We start from the raw sequence: 14248 nt of genomic DNA on the forward strand, positions 1-14248 counted from the left end.
AGCTATTTTCAGGTCTCTCCAGAGATGTTTGATTGAGCTCTGGCTGGGCCACTTAAGGACAGTCATAGACTTGTCCCGAAGCCACTCCTGCATTGTCTTTGTTATGTGATTAGGGCCGTTGTCCTGTTGGAAGGTGAACCTTCGCCCCAGTCTGAGGTCCTGAGAGCTCTGGAGCAGGTTTTCATCAAGGATCTCTCTGTACTTTGCTCCGTTCATCTTTTCCTCGATCCTGACCAGTAGTCCCTGCCGCTGAAAACATCCCCACAGCACAATGCTGCCACCACAATGCTTCACTGTAGGGATGGTTTTCAGGCCAAATAATTCAATATTGGTTTCATCAGACCAGAGAATCTTGTTTCTCATGGTCTGAGAGTCCTTTAGGTGCCTTTTGGCAATCTCCAAGCTGTCATGTGCCTTTTACTGAGGAGTGGCTTCCGTCTGACCACTCTACCATAAAGGCCTGATTGGTGGAGTGCTGCAGAGATAGTTGTCCTTCTGGAAGGTTCTCCCATCTCCACAGAGGAACTCTGGAGCTCTGTCAGAGTGACCACCGGGTTCTTGGTCACATCCCTGACCATGGCCCTTCTCCCCCGATTGCTCAGTTTGGCCGGGCGGCCAGCTCTAGGAAGAGTCTTGGAGATTCAAAACTTCTTCCATTTAAGAATGGTGGAGGCCACTGTGTTCTTGGGGACCTTCAATGCTGCAAACATTTGTGGTACCCTGTCACAGATCCGTGCCTCGACACAATCCTGTCTCGGAGCTCTACGGACAATTCCTTCAACATTATTTCCAGCTACATTTACGTAAAAGGTATTCCTGTTTTTTTTTTTTTTTTACATTTGCAAACATTTCATTATGGGGCATTGTGTGTAGATTGATGAGGGAAACATTATACTTAATCCATTTAGAAAAATAAAAGGGGTCTGAATACTTTTCGAAAGCACTGTATATATATATATACAACGGTGTATACAACTGTGTATATATATATATATATATATATATATATATATATATATATATATATATATATATATAACATTCTACTGGTTGCAAACATTTTGTGTAATCATTTAAAATATAAAAACTGTAAGTTTTGAATCTTGCGTTTTGTGTATCAGTTCATAAACCTTGTGCCATGGAATCGGTACATCGGAAATCTCCTCCTAATTATTTTGCTACCTGTATGGTGCAGTTGTCATTTTTTTTGTCCTTAAATTAAAGTGGTATAGTTTATTTATCACAATTTTCTTTAGCCAATTTTGTTTTTTAATGCAGGGGCCAACAGACACCTTTCCACTTGCCTCCTCCATTTTTGCAGTAATGCTGCAATCAGTTAGTTGTAATTTTGAAGAGCAGAAGTTTCCATGTTTGTTTTATGTTTTTTTTTTTTGTTAACTCCATGTGTGACATAACTCCACCAGTCCTATTTATGATATAATTTACAAAGAGTATACAGTTTAAAAAAATGTATTCCAATTAGTATATTTGAGTTTAACCATAATATATCTTCTAATGTTTGTTTCACTTTTAACTTTAACTTTTTTAAATGAATTTATTTGTGGATCAAACTGAAATTGCAAATAGTTATCTGTTGCTTGTTTTAAAAATGTTTGTCATATAACTGAAAGTGAGAGGTTTTAATCTGAATGAAGGGAAAAGGGCCATTCTTACTAATCTGTTAGAGAACCAGTTTGGATTTAAGTATAATTTTTGTATAACTGAATCCATTCGTGAGAGGTCCAATGCTTTAATATTTCTGCACTCCGAATTCATATTCATTATATAAATAGGTCCGTTTAATTTTGCCTGGCTTGCCGTTCCAAATAAGAGTGGAATATTTTTTCCTTATATAATAAAAAAAAACAAGTAGTTAGGTGTAGGTAAGGCCATACAGTGGGTATAGAGAGTCACCACCCCATTTCAAAATGTTCACCTTTTGTTGCCTTACAGGAAGGGGAGGGGGTTCACTTACCCAAATAATGTATTTTTTTACAGCTTTAATTTTTTATACATTTTCACCTGGATATTGTGGGTTACTGTTTGTTAATAAAGCCGGAAAAAGTCCAATTTGATGTGTTTTCAATTCAGGCTGTAAGGTGAACATTTTGAAAGGGTGTGTTGACTATCTATACGCACATTAAGTAAGTAGGTAAACTGGGATATGACTAAAGAATTCATCAGGGTGATTTTTCCACAAATAGACAGGTGTTGTCCTTTCTATGGTGGCAAAACCTTATATAATTTGGCTAAATTCTATTAAAATATATTGTTGTGAAATTATTATTTTGGGATATGAGTACAGAGTACAGTATGCCCACTTCACTGTCGGACCATTTTAACTACACAGTTATGTAAAAGTAAAACATTTTGAGATCCATTATGTAATATGTTGCATTTATCATAATTCTGTTTTAATCCAAAGAGGTTAGAATAATTATCTAGATCCTCTATGAGGCTGTGCAGGGATCCAAATTGTGGATTTAAAATAAAACATGAATTGTCACCGTACAATGACACTTTTTTTAAGCCCTGGATTTCTAACCATTTGATATTATTGCTGGATCTGATTTTAATAGCTAACATTTCAATGGCCATAATAAATAAGTAAATATGTTAATAAAGGACAGCCTTACTTTACTCCCTTTGACAATTTAATTATTTCTGAGAAGTTGCCATTATTTACTATTTTATACATGGGGTTATTATACATGACTTTAACCCATCGTATAAGAGATTCTCCAAAATGTAAATAGTCCAGGCATTTATATATAGATTCCAGTCGTACTTTATCAAAGGCCTTTCAAAGTCAGCTATGAATACGAAATCTGGTTTCCCAGATTTTTCATAGTGTTCTATTGTTTTCACTACTTGTCTTATATTATCTCCAATGTATCGTCAATGTAAAAAACCTATCTGATTAGGATGAAATCATTTGGTCGTAGAGAGCTGTTTACTTTCTTCATGTCGATACTGTGTGGCTAAATTGCACACAATATAAATATTTCCACTGAATAATTGCTGCCGAGTCTATGTTTTTTTTTTTCATGACAGAAGCTTGGAAATGTACTTTTATCAGTGTCTTGTCTACAAATGGAAGATATTTGTTTTTCCTAATCCCACGCTGACGGTGAGCCCAGTAGATAATGATGAAGTACACAGATGCTGGTTTAATCTACTTACCCCTTTGTGGGGTGCACAACAAGGCACCTTGGTTTATCAATCCCATGAATGACTGAGGTCTTCAGGGAACCATCCAGGCGAGCGGCATTGATTTGAGACTCGTCATTCTCTGAGCTGAGCCAGTATAAATTCCTAGAGAGCCAGTCTAACGCCAGCCCACGGCAGTTTAGTATATCTGAGGGGATAACAAAGAGAGTGAGGCTGTCAATCCAACATCTAGTTTTACAGAATCACATTGGTCATCAGTTAGACAGGATAATATACAGACCTTGGGACAGCAAACAGGTACCAAAACATTGGTATTCAATGTTGTTTATGTTTCCTAACAATTGATATATTTATATATATTTTTAAATACAGAGGAAGTAAAGATAATGAAGCATTTTGAAGCATTTTATGGGACCGTAATAAACCATTCTTTTATAAGGTGTTTATAAAGTGTGTGTTCATCATTTATTAAGCGCTATTTATACTTTATTAATACTTTAGAAATGTTTTGAGTGACCAGTGTAATTTCTTACAAAAATATGAACATGCAATTGGTAGACAGTAGACAGCAGGAGCTAGTAAAAGAATAAGCACACAACACAGGATGTTTAGTGAAATATATAGACGTGTGAATAACTAGCTTACTGACATTTACAAATGCAGGAGTCATCATTCATAAATGGTGAGCAAACGTTTGTAAATGCCTTATAAATGGTTTATAAATGCTTTATTATGGACCCTTAAAATAAGTGTTACCAAAGTAAAGATTATAATAAGAGTGTGTCAAAAAAGTTTATGCAGGCAGGTTTTTGTTCTGTTTTTTATCAGGTGGTCATTAATTAAATCTACGGCACAAATTTACAGAATGGGAATTAGGGTGTACTCTGTGGATAATCAAAGAACAAAGAGAGGAGGCTCTTCTTGAAAAACAGCAATTGTCTTTTGCTCTTTGATGACGTACTTTCATGCAATACAATTTGGCAAAACAGATATTCCCATCAAAGCCACAACAAAACAAATAATGATCGTAGAAGTTATTTCCTGCCTTTGTCTTGACAGAGTGTTTCATCCCTTAGTAATGCCAATCAGAAAATTGAGAGCTTGGGACTGTAAGGTTCTATCTGCATTTTTTGTCAAAATTTAGTTATTGACAGTTATTGACATAATCTTGATCTGTTCAACGTTCTCTACCTATATAGTACTCTAAATACATAAATATATATATAAATAAATATATAGTACTCTAAATACCCTCATGTTGTTAAGTTCAAAAGAATACTAGATAAACAATTGCTGACACCATTCAAACCAATGAGGGTTCGGAACTTAAAGTCAATTATCTCAGAATCATCTTTTTGCAGATATAAACAAGCTCTCGAAATGTAAATGTCCATCTTATTAATCAAATGAGTGGCAGGCTCTGGCACTACGCTATTTAAAGGCCTATACAGTATTGTTCCCAGAGTTCCTTCAACCCACAAGACTATGTTAGCCAACTGAGCTAAAGCCTGGGAATAAGCTCAGGGGAGTTAACACGAGTCGTCATGTCTTAGGCAAGGTAACTCACCATGACTCAACCATCTCTGATACATTATTATCTCTCTGAATTACACACTTATGAAGGACAGACAGTGCCTGTGTCTCAAGTGGCACCCCATACCCTACATACTGGGATTCAGCCATTAACTACCTCCAGAGATGACAGTCTCCAGGCGGGTGCCGTTGATGAAGGCCCGTTTGATGGTCTGTGTTTTTACATCCGCCCAGTAGATCCGGTCCTCCTGGGTGTCGTAATCCACAACGGTGACATCATCAATGTCTGGGATGGTCAGTGCCGTCATGACGTTCATGTAAGGGTTGTCAATATCCACACCACGGATCTCTGACCGCCTGACGTACAGGAGGAATCTTTTCAACACTATGGAGAAATCAGATTAGGAGAGAAATATCAATGACTACCATTGATTTGTGAAGCAGTTGAACTTTTTAGTCAGATATGGTTATGGGGTAAGATATGACATGCAAATGCTGATGTTTATCCCTAATCATAATCCCAAGTCAATACTTCACAAATGCCAATGAAATCATAAATATGTAAAAACATAATTCTGTCATTTTTATGGTTCTTTGTTTAGTGATTGTGTACAATATCCCATTTGTTTGTGACTTTGATAACAAAAACGATAGATACAGGGTTTACAGGATTGAAGATGGCTGTCCCACTCACCGGCGCAAGATTGTTTGTTGAGGGACAGTTTCATGAGGTGTGGACAGGTGCAGGATGCAGTACGGTTGTAATTGATAAGACACAGGTGTGAACATGGGCCACGCCCATTATTCTCTTCACATGGGTTAGACGCTGAAGAGGGAGTGAGAGAGAGGAGGGGGTCAGGTTGAGACTTGTCAGCAAAAATATAGAAAAAGATGCAAAAGGAGGAGAAACAATTGGGCCATGATGAATACATGAAGTGAATTGAACAAAAAGCCTCCCAATAATCTAATTTCTGTGGAAAACATTTATAGGAAGTCCTTTTTATGAAGTATATAACAGAGTAGGTGGTAGTGCACTAGTGGTGAAATACAGAAGTATGATCTGGTTTTGGGCCTATGGTCAAAAGGTCTGCTTACCTTCCTGACAGGGTAAAGGGCAACAAAGCTTTTAAAAACAGAAAATACAGATGCTTAGTTCTGTAAATCTGCAACAGACCAATATGATTAAAGGGTTATTTTGAAACGCAGGAAATAAAGGAACAGCTCTAAAACTGTGTGTAAAGTTTTTCCATGGGCAGTTGGCCACCTGTACTGTTCAACCATAATGCTGAATCCCTCTGATACTCCACCTGATACAACAATAATGCTGACGAGATGGCATTCCACCCTATCCGCACCTACTACCACCCACATTGGTTCTCGTGTTTCAACACTGCTTTCAAGTGGTCTAAATCACTGGCAATGCATCAGGTTGGGGTAGGTGGGACATCTTTGGTGCGGTTGCATTTGAAATCAATGCTGACTCAGCAAACCTGGTTACACAAACTAAAGAGTAATGAATAAATGGTAGAGTATCTCCCTACTCCTGGTAAGGCTTGGCTGGTTTGGAAATGATCAGAAAGTACTTCCTCATCAATCTACACACAATACCCCATAATGACTAAGCGAAAACAGATATTTAGATATTTTGCAAATGTGTTAAAAATAAAAAACAGAAATACCTTATTTACATAAGTATTCATACGCTTTGCTATGAGACTCGAAATAGAGTTTAGAGATTCTGGGTTCGAGTCCAGGCTCTGTCGCAGCTGCCCACAACCGGGAGACCCATGGGGCGGTGCACAATTGGCCCAGCATTGTCAGGATTAGGGGAGGGTTTGGCCGGCAGGGATGTCCTTGTCCCATCGCGCACTAGCGAGTCCTGTGGCAGGCCAGGCGCAGTGCACGCTGACACGGTCACTAGGTGTAGGGTGTTTCCTCTGACACATTGGTGCGGCTGGCTTCCGGGTTAAGTGGGCATTGTGTCAAGAAGCAGTGCGGCTTGGTTGGGTTGTGTTTCGGAGGAAGCATGGCTCTCGACTTTCGCCTCTCCCGAGTCCATATGGGAGTTGCAGCGATGAGACAAGACTGTAACTGCCAATTGGATATCACGGAATTGGGGAGAAAAAAAAAGTTATAATACAAATGCAATTTTTTTTTTGAGTTCAGGTGCATCCTGTTTCCATTGATCATCCTTGAAATGTTTCTACAACTTGATTGTAGTCCACCTGTGGTAAATTCAATTGAATGGATATGATATTGAAAGGCACACACCTGTCTATATGAGGTCGAACAGCTGACAGTGCATGTCAGAGTAAAAACCAAGTCATGAAGCCGAAGGAATTGTCCGTACAGCTCCGAGACAGGAATGTGTCGAGGCACAGATCTGGGGAAGGGTACCAAATATCTTTCTTAAATGGAAGAAATTTGGAACCACCAAGACTCTTCCTAGAGCTGGCCGCTCGACCAAACTGAGCAATCGGGGGAGGAGGGCCATGGTCACGGATGTGATCAAGAACCCGATGGTCACTCTGACAGAGCTCCAGAGTTCCTCTGTGGAGATGGAAAAACCTTCCAGATGCCAGATGGAAGCCACTCCTCAGTAAAAGGCACATGACAGCCCGCTTGGAGTTTGCCAAAAGGCAAAAGGACTCTCAGACCATGAGAAACAAGATTCTCTGGTCTGATGAAAACGTGATTGAATTATTTGGCCTGAATTCCAACTATCACATCTGGAGGAAAACTCCCTACGGTGAAGCATTGTGGTTGCAGCATAATGCTGTGGGGATGTTTTTCAGCGGCAGGGACTTGGAGACTAGTCAAGATCGAAGGAAATATGAACGGAGCAAAGTACAGAGATATCGTTCATGAAAACCTGCTCCGGAGCGCGCAGGACCTCAGACTGGGGCGAAGATTCACCTTCCAATGGGACAATGACCCTAAGCACACAGCAAAGACAATGCAGGAGTAGCTTCAGAACAAGTCTCTGAATGTCCTTGAGTGGCCCAGCCAGAGCTCGATCAAACATCTGGAAAGACTAGTGCTGTGGTGGTCACAAAATTTAGCCAGCCGGTGATTGTCAAGCAAATAAGGCTCATTCTCACGGGCTCTCAAGTGGCACAGTGGTCTAAGAACTGCATCTCAGTGCTAGAGGTGTGATTGGGAGTCCCATAGGGTGATGCACAATTGTCCCAGTCTCATCTGGGTTAGGGTTTGTCCGGGGTAGGCCGTCATTGTAAATAAGAATTTGTTCTTAACTGACTTGCATTGTTATGTAAAGGTTAAATTAAATAAATGTAAAAAAAAAAGACTGTTAATTAACATAAACACATTTAGTATCTCCTGGCTTCCACACACAGCCTAGAAGCCACTTTAAAAGGTCTAATAAATCCATGTTATATAGCTTACACCTTCGTTATTCGTTATTTATTGTTTAACATTAATTTATCAATCAATGTACAACATTTAATTACATTACAACATACAAAAACATATATATTGAAAAAACAATTCTTAAAATCAATCTGCAATATACCATGCTATGAAATATGATAATGATGGGCGTGGTTTTGATTCAACTCTGGTTATTAACACCAACACTGGGATTATTTTACACCAATGAGTGTTAATTAAATCTATAAGTATTGAATTATGTTTAGAGTGTAGGCCCTCAAAATAAGGCCTTATGGAACACACATTGTGTTAAAAAATTACATTTTAGTGATACCATTTTTCTTAGGATCTCACTTGGTGATGTCCTTAGGACTGAAAATGGATGACTGCAACAACCATGTCTGTCACTACCAAATGCAGTCGTGTGGTAACTATACAATTCACTCGAAAGGCAAGGCACTCTGGGAAATAAGTCTTTACTCTAAGCATTGTGTTAATTTAACGCTGTTCCAGTGTCTATACATGTCCACGCTTTCAGTGTTTAACGCACTCGACAGCGAGGTTTCCATCCAATTTGTGACAGATTTTCTTGCAAATATTCTATAATATTCATAAAACAACGTGCACATTTCCCCACCGAATATGTTCAACTCTACTGATGGTTTTGTCACAAAAACTGTTTATATAGTAAATGTGCCCACTCTGCTCTTGGCACATGTACTTTTGCCAACAGTTTGCAGATACAGTGGGGGTAGGCTACCTACATGATGAGATCATTATGGATAAGACATTGCATTTGTCAAACGGCATCCAAGCATTGATCATCATGTCACCAGAATAAGACCCTGGATATTTACTGGAAGGGAGGATCAAGATCATCACCTTGCACATTCACCACTTTGTGAAGTTCTTCATAACTTATTTCATGTGTTGCCTAATAAAATGCATGCTTTCCCGAGTTGTTGTGGGAGGACCAAAAAAATCTATCATCACGTGACTCCAAGTCTACTTTGATACAATGGTTATTATATCAATATTTGCGGATAAAGGTGCTTCCACCACAATTTCTCGCATAATGATTTTTACAGACGCAAAAAGATCCCACCATGTCTAACGAACAACTTGTCTGTCGGCATTTATAAAATGATATATTATTAATCCGCATGAAATGGTTGTTTGGTTTGTGTTTATTTAACACTGGAGAATTTGCTCCCTATATAAGCAGTATATAAGCATTATACAAACAAACAGAGTTTCTCCTTCTTTGTCAACAGTCACTTCAGATTAATAAATGCACCGCTTTTTCAGATTGGATAGATATTTCCTTTTGGTACATTTTCAAACCAGATATAAAGATACCTTTTTGCAGTGATTTACCTGAAGCAAGTTTGACAAACTCATTTCCAAACTCATTTCCTGGACTGCGTCTTGTTGAATACATTATACATTCAGATGGTTTAGAAGAGAGAAAACCGCTCCGTCTGCTCCGTCTGTTCTGTCTGTGTGAGTTGAAAACATACCCAACAACACTTGACTCATGATAGGAAACCAAAGCCTGGATACATTTCAGCGTTCAGCCTTGAGAAATGACAATAACACGGGAAAGACTTTGTTCATTTCTAGACTGGCAGACGTCTCATGAATAAATAAACCCCATGCTTAGCTAACATAAAGAGCAGAAATATGCTAGTTTCCAAAGAGTGATATCTTTTCAATGCAAACCGTTAAGTCTACTGGGTATCCTACGTAATGTAAGCCAGGGCTGGGGCACTTGGCTGTTGTAAATCTCAACTCTCAGGAGGTGCTAGAATATTCATAAAAGGCCTCAGGTAGTCATGGTAAATGTTACAGTAAAATATGTGGAGTGAAGTGTATTATGCTGTTGTTGTTTTTTTTTTAACAGTCACTGTTTTGAAAGGTACATTTAAAAAAAATACGACTGCATAGATATTCAGACACACATAGAGGTGTATTTTCTAAATCAAATGAATAATTCAACATGTTTATGTTAAAAACTAATGCTGGGAGTAGTGGCTCTGTCAAGCAAGATGTGTTATAACCAGGTTGTATTATCAACAACACTCCTCTCTTTCTTTCCATCACTCAGAAGCAAATGGAACAAGGTGGCTGTGTAGGAAAGACACATATTTACCTTGTAAATGTGAGTTGCCCATTTTCTGAATACAAAATTATCATTATAGCTTCAAATATTACTACTCTGCATGTATTTGAAACAGCTGCTTAATTCCATGCAGTGATTGCATGCACTATGCATGCTGATCAGATTGATTCATTCCTAATCGCTGCAAGCACAGTGCAAAGATGTGGAGATGCATTCAGAGGTCATTTTGTTTAATACCATTTCAGGCACACTCAGATTTGGTTGCATTAACGCAGCCATGAATACAGAATACTTTATATGAAATCATCATTACTCAACAACTGGTACTTACTACACTGTACTGCGTCTTTATAAATACAATATAAAGCAATCTGAGATACATCATTTGACAAATGTACGGACACTATTCTTGTATTTCCAATATGATCATGATAGTCTGCTGCGTATCACCAGAGCAGTGAGGGGAGAGTGTTAGGATCTGTTTGATGTGTTATTGTAGCTATAATTAACCAATTACTGTTCCTCACTGGGAGGCATTGGAACAGATTTTTCCCTTAACTAATCATTGGCACCTCCTCCCTGTTTTAACCCCCCCCCCCCCACACACACACATACATACATACATACACACACCACATGATGTATTTACAACAAGACTGTTGACGCCCCGAGACAAGCTCCAGTTTTGGCACCCACCAAACACCCCCAGAGACAAGTACTGTACCACTGACAGCTCTCCTGTGGTCTCCCTCCCTCCCTCTCTTGGTCTCTCTGGTCCAGATCTGCAGGGCCAAGCAGAGAGCATCTACAGGCTTTGGGACTGACTGGTTGGAGTGGATATTAGCCAACTCTCCCTCACTGGGCTCTTTAAAATGGGATTAGACATACTTACTGGCTTCTTTAAACGTGCAGTTCAATTTGCTCACTTATCTAAGCAGAACAGTCTCGGGCAGGCAGTTACAGACGTGGAAACAGACATTAACTTCTACCACATTGGCATCATTCCGGGATTGCTGAATAGATGCAAACCAGATTACTAAAGTGTGAATGCTTGTTCATGGCCGGCGATATACATTCTTAGAAAATATGATATTTTTAAGGGTCTGAGAGTAAATCCGGGGGTCGTTAAAGGAAAGAGAATATCGGCATCCAAGATGTTATGATTCATTGATGATCAGCTGTTTTACAGATCAATCAATTTCCGCAAATTCATTTAGAAACAAAGTCAAATGAATGAACACCCACTCAATGCTGAAGAAAATTACTCTGAGCCTGGAAATATAACTGTTGATTATGCATATTACATGAGAGTAATATATTCAGGCCTTCTGCCATGCTATCTGAACTGAACCTATAGTCAAAGAGACATTAACAAAAAAAACATTGAAAATGACAGTATATTGAAATGCCAAACGGATTATGAAATGAAATCGGGTGGCAACTGGTAAGACTATTTTACTTTTCATACACCTATATGCCTAATCTGCATAATTGATTTAATTAGTACCTTTATTCTGACTTCCAATCGGCATATACGGAGAAAGGCTGTCATCTGTGTCGACAGGATTATTCGTAACACGCTCTCATTCTGCAGTTCCTGTCATTAATTCTAGTTCAATTATTTTTTTAAACGGCTTGACACTTTAGCATGAACCAATTAGCCTAATTTGGGCGGAGGGAGAAAACACATTCTGAGGTACCATTAATTCAAGCTAATTCTCTGCATGACCACCTTTTTCAATCATTCAGCCCCTTCTCATTGTAGGCATGCTGAGAAGCCCTATGATTGGCAGGCCCAATGACGGCAGAGAAGCAGCTAAAATTAATACCATTATAGTCTTTCTCTTCATCTCAATAAAACAGGGGTTTCACCTATTCGGAAAAGCTTCTTAGTCAATACACAGAGGAATTATGAGTAGAATCAGTTCAACTAGAAAATAATGGGCCAAATCTGATACATATTATTTTCAGAATTTGAGTAAGAGTTATATGCAACCAGTTTTCAGGATACAGCAGGGAAGTGAGATAAATACTTTATATGGAGAATCTTCATTGCTGTTTAGTCCTAAACAAATCACTGAGAACAAAGGCATCAAACTGGCCGTGATTACAGGCCAAACAGATCAAATGGACATGGGTAAATATTTAACCATTAAAGCCTTGTTCACTCTGCAGGCCTTAATACTCAAATCAGTTTTGTTTATGTAATCAGTTTCGGAATACTGAGTGTCCAAACAGCAAGTTACAAGTGATCAAATCGGATGTGTGTGTGTTCAGACAGCAGTCATTTGCTGACATGGCTACGCTAGTTTTCATTGTGACAACGGGTGTGTGTGCAGCGGTGTAGGCTGATTGGTGGTGGTGCTCCTGCTTCCTATCACTCAGAAGTTATGTAGCAAGCTAAGGTGACATCTATGCCTGCCATGAACATTTCCCAGTTGCTGTGAATGTTCAAATTCATTGTAATTAAAGCCTCAAAGGAGAAGACAATCCAACTTTCAAAACAATTCATCTTTGGCTAGCCACAGCAGTCAACTAGCTAGCTAGGTAGATGTTTAGCTTTCCAGCACATTCACTCATTTGTTTGTAAACAATTAACAAGCTAGTTAGCTACCATGTCATGTTATCGTCAAAGTGTCAACAGAATAGATATTGCCAAATAACAGTCTAAAAACAACAAGGGCAAATATATCAGATTTTACTGTTGAGACAAGTCACATGGCCAGGAAACAGATTTTCATCTACTTCAAACCTAAGGTGGTTTGACATGTGGCTTGAAATATCCAATTCCATGAGGCTTTTGCCTGTTCACACTGCAGAAAACAGAGCCCAATCTGTTATGCAAAAACTGTATAGCATAACAGCAATACAGTACTTTATTATTTAAATGTATGAAAATAAATTCAGTAGTTGCTATTGGTATTTTATATGGCACCGTAGGCCTTAACAAAGGCTTGTAAACTGACAGGAACTAGAAAACAAAACAGATCAAAGGACATGACTAGTCACTCAACCATTAAAGGTTTTAGACATTCTGCTAATCTGATCTGCACCCTACTTAAATGTAGTTGTCAGGTAACCACTACCACATATCAGTTGAATTGGTACAGCACTCCCACTCACGGGTGCAACAAATATAGCCTCTAACAAGGCACGCCTTCAAATATGTTAATGAGCAAGAGACTCTTTCCCGCCGATTTTCCCACAATGCACCACAAATTACCACTGTAAAACATAAATACAGTATTTTACTGTGCCTCCTATAGTGTTTTACTGTTGAAATTACAGAACTGTCTTACAGTGTGCTGTAAAACAAATGTATGGCATTTTACTGTGCAATCTATGGTAATCTACTTTATTCAGTTTATACAGTATCATAATGTTTATTAATACATTAAGTTACTGATAGAATTACAAAAACGGCTAACAGTGTAGGTCTAGGCCGTTTACCTTGTGGCTGTCTGCTGGGGTGGAAAATCTGTAGGTCAAAGGGCTGAGCGCTGGTCTTCTGGATCACTGTGACATTACGGCCCGTCCACTTGTTGGCCCTGGCCAGGCTGTTAGTCCTCCAGTCTGTCCAGTAGACACTGCCCCCGAACAGGGACACCGCAAAGGGGTGTGACAGATACTCATGTCCCCTCAGGATCTCTATGACCCCACTTCCGTCGTACAGCGCTGAGTAGATGGCATCAGAGCTGTGAGAGGGAGAAGATATGATACAGTACGCGGGTGACTCTAAACAGTAAGCAGACTAGCCAGAGTAGGTATAGTAAACAGACTAGCCAGGTAGATAACATACAATACATTGTAGCATAGAAGGCATGAGAGCTGTTGGTGAAAAGAGACACTGTGGTATGGATTTCATCATGAGGCTGCCAGTCTATATACAGTAAACAGACTAGCTATGCCATGGGAGTACTGAACAGTACATTGCAGCTGCTCATTCACTTGGTATATTTACTCTTGATTCAATGTATTGTGTGTAAGAGTAAGGAAGGTGAATGTCTAAAGATGAAAAAGACTAGCCAGGTA

The 14248-nt window shown here is 39.0% G+C and overlaps 1 protein-coding gene across 1 annotated transcript in view; it reads right to left on the reverse strand.

The window, feature by feature from the left end:
- The window catches only part of LOC139380827 (low-density lipoprotein receptor-related protein 1B-like), a 485305-nt gene that overhangs the window by 179491 nt on the left and 291566 nt on the right, over nucleotides 1–14248 (reverse strand). The window contains exons 26-29 of the mRNA XM_071123916.1: nucleotides 13667–13911; nucleotides 5399–5530; nucleotides 4862–5089; nucleotides 3184–3358 (exon numbers count right to left, since the gene is read on the reverse strand). Coding sequence (XP_070980017.1) covers nucleotides 3184–3358; nucleotides 4862–5089; nucleotides 5399–5530; nucleotides 13667–13911 — 780 coding nt within the window. The remainder of the gene's footprint in view (nucleotides 1–3183; nucleotides 3359–4861; nucleotides 5090–5398; nucleotides 5531–13666; nucleotides 13912–14248) is intronic.

The sequence above is a fragment of the Oncorhynchus clarkii genome, chromosome 22 (assembly GCF_045791955.1).
Source record: "Oncorhynchus clarkii lewisi isolate Uvic-CL-2024 chromosome 22, UVic_Ocla_1.0, whole genome shotgun sequence".
NCBI lineage: Eukaryota > Metazoa > Chordata > Actinopteri > Salmoniformes > Salmonidae > Oncorhynchus > Oncorhynchus clarkii.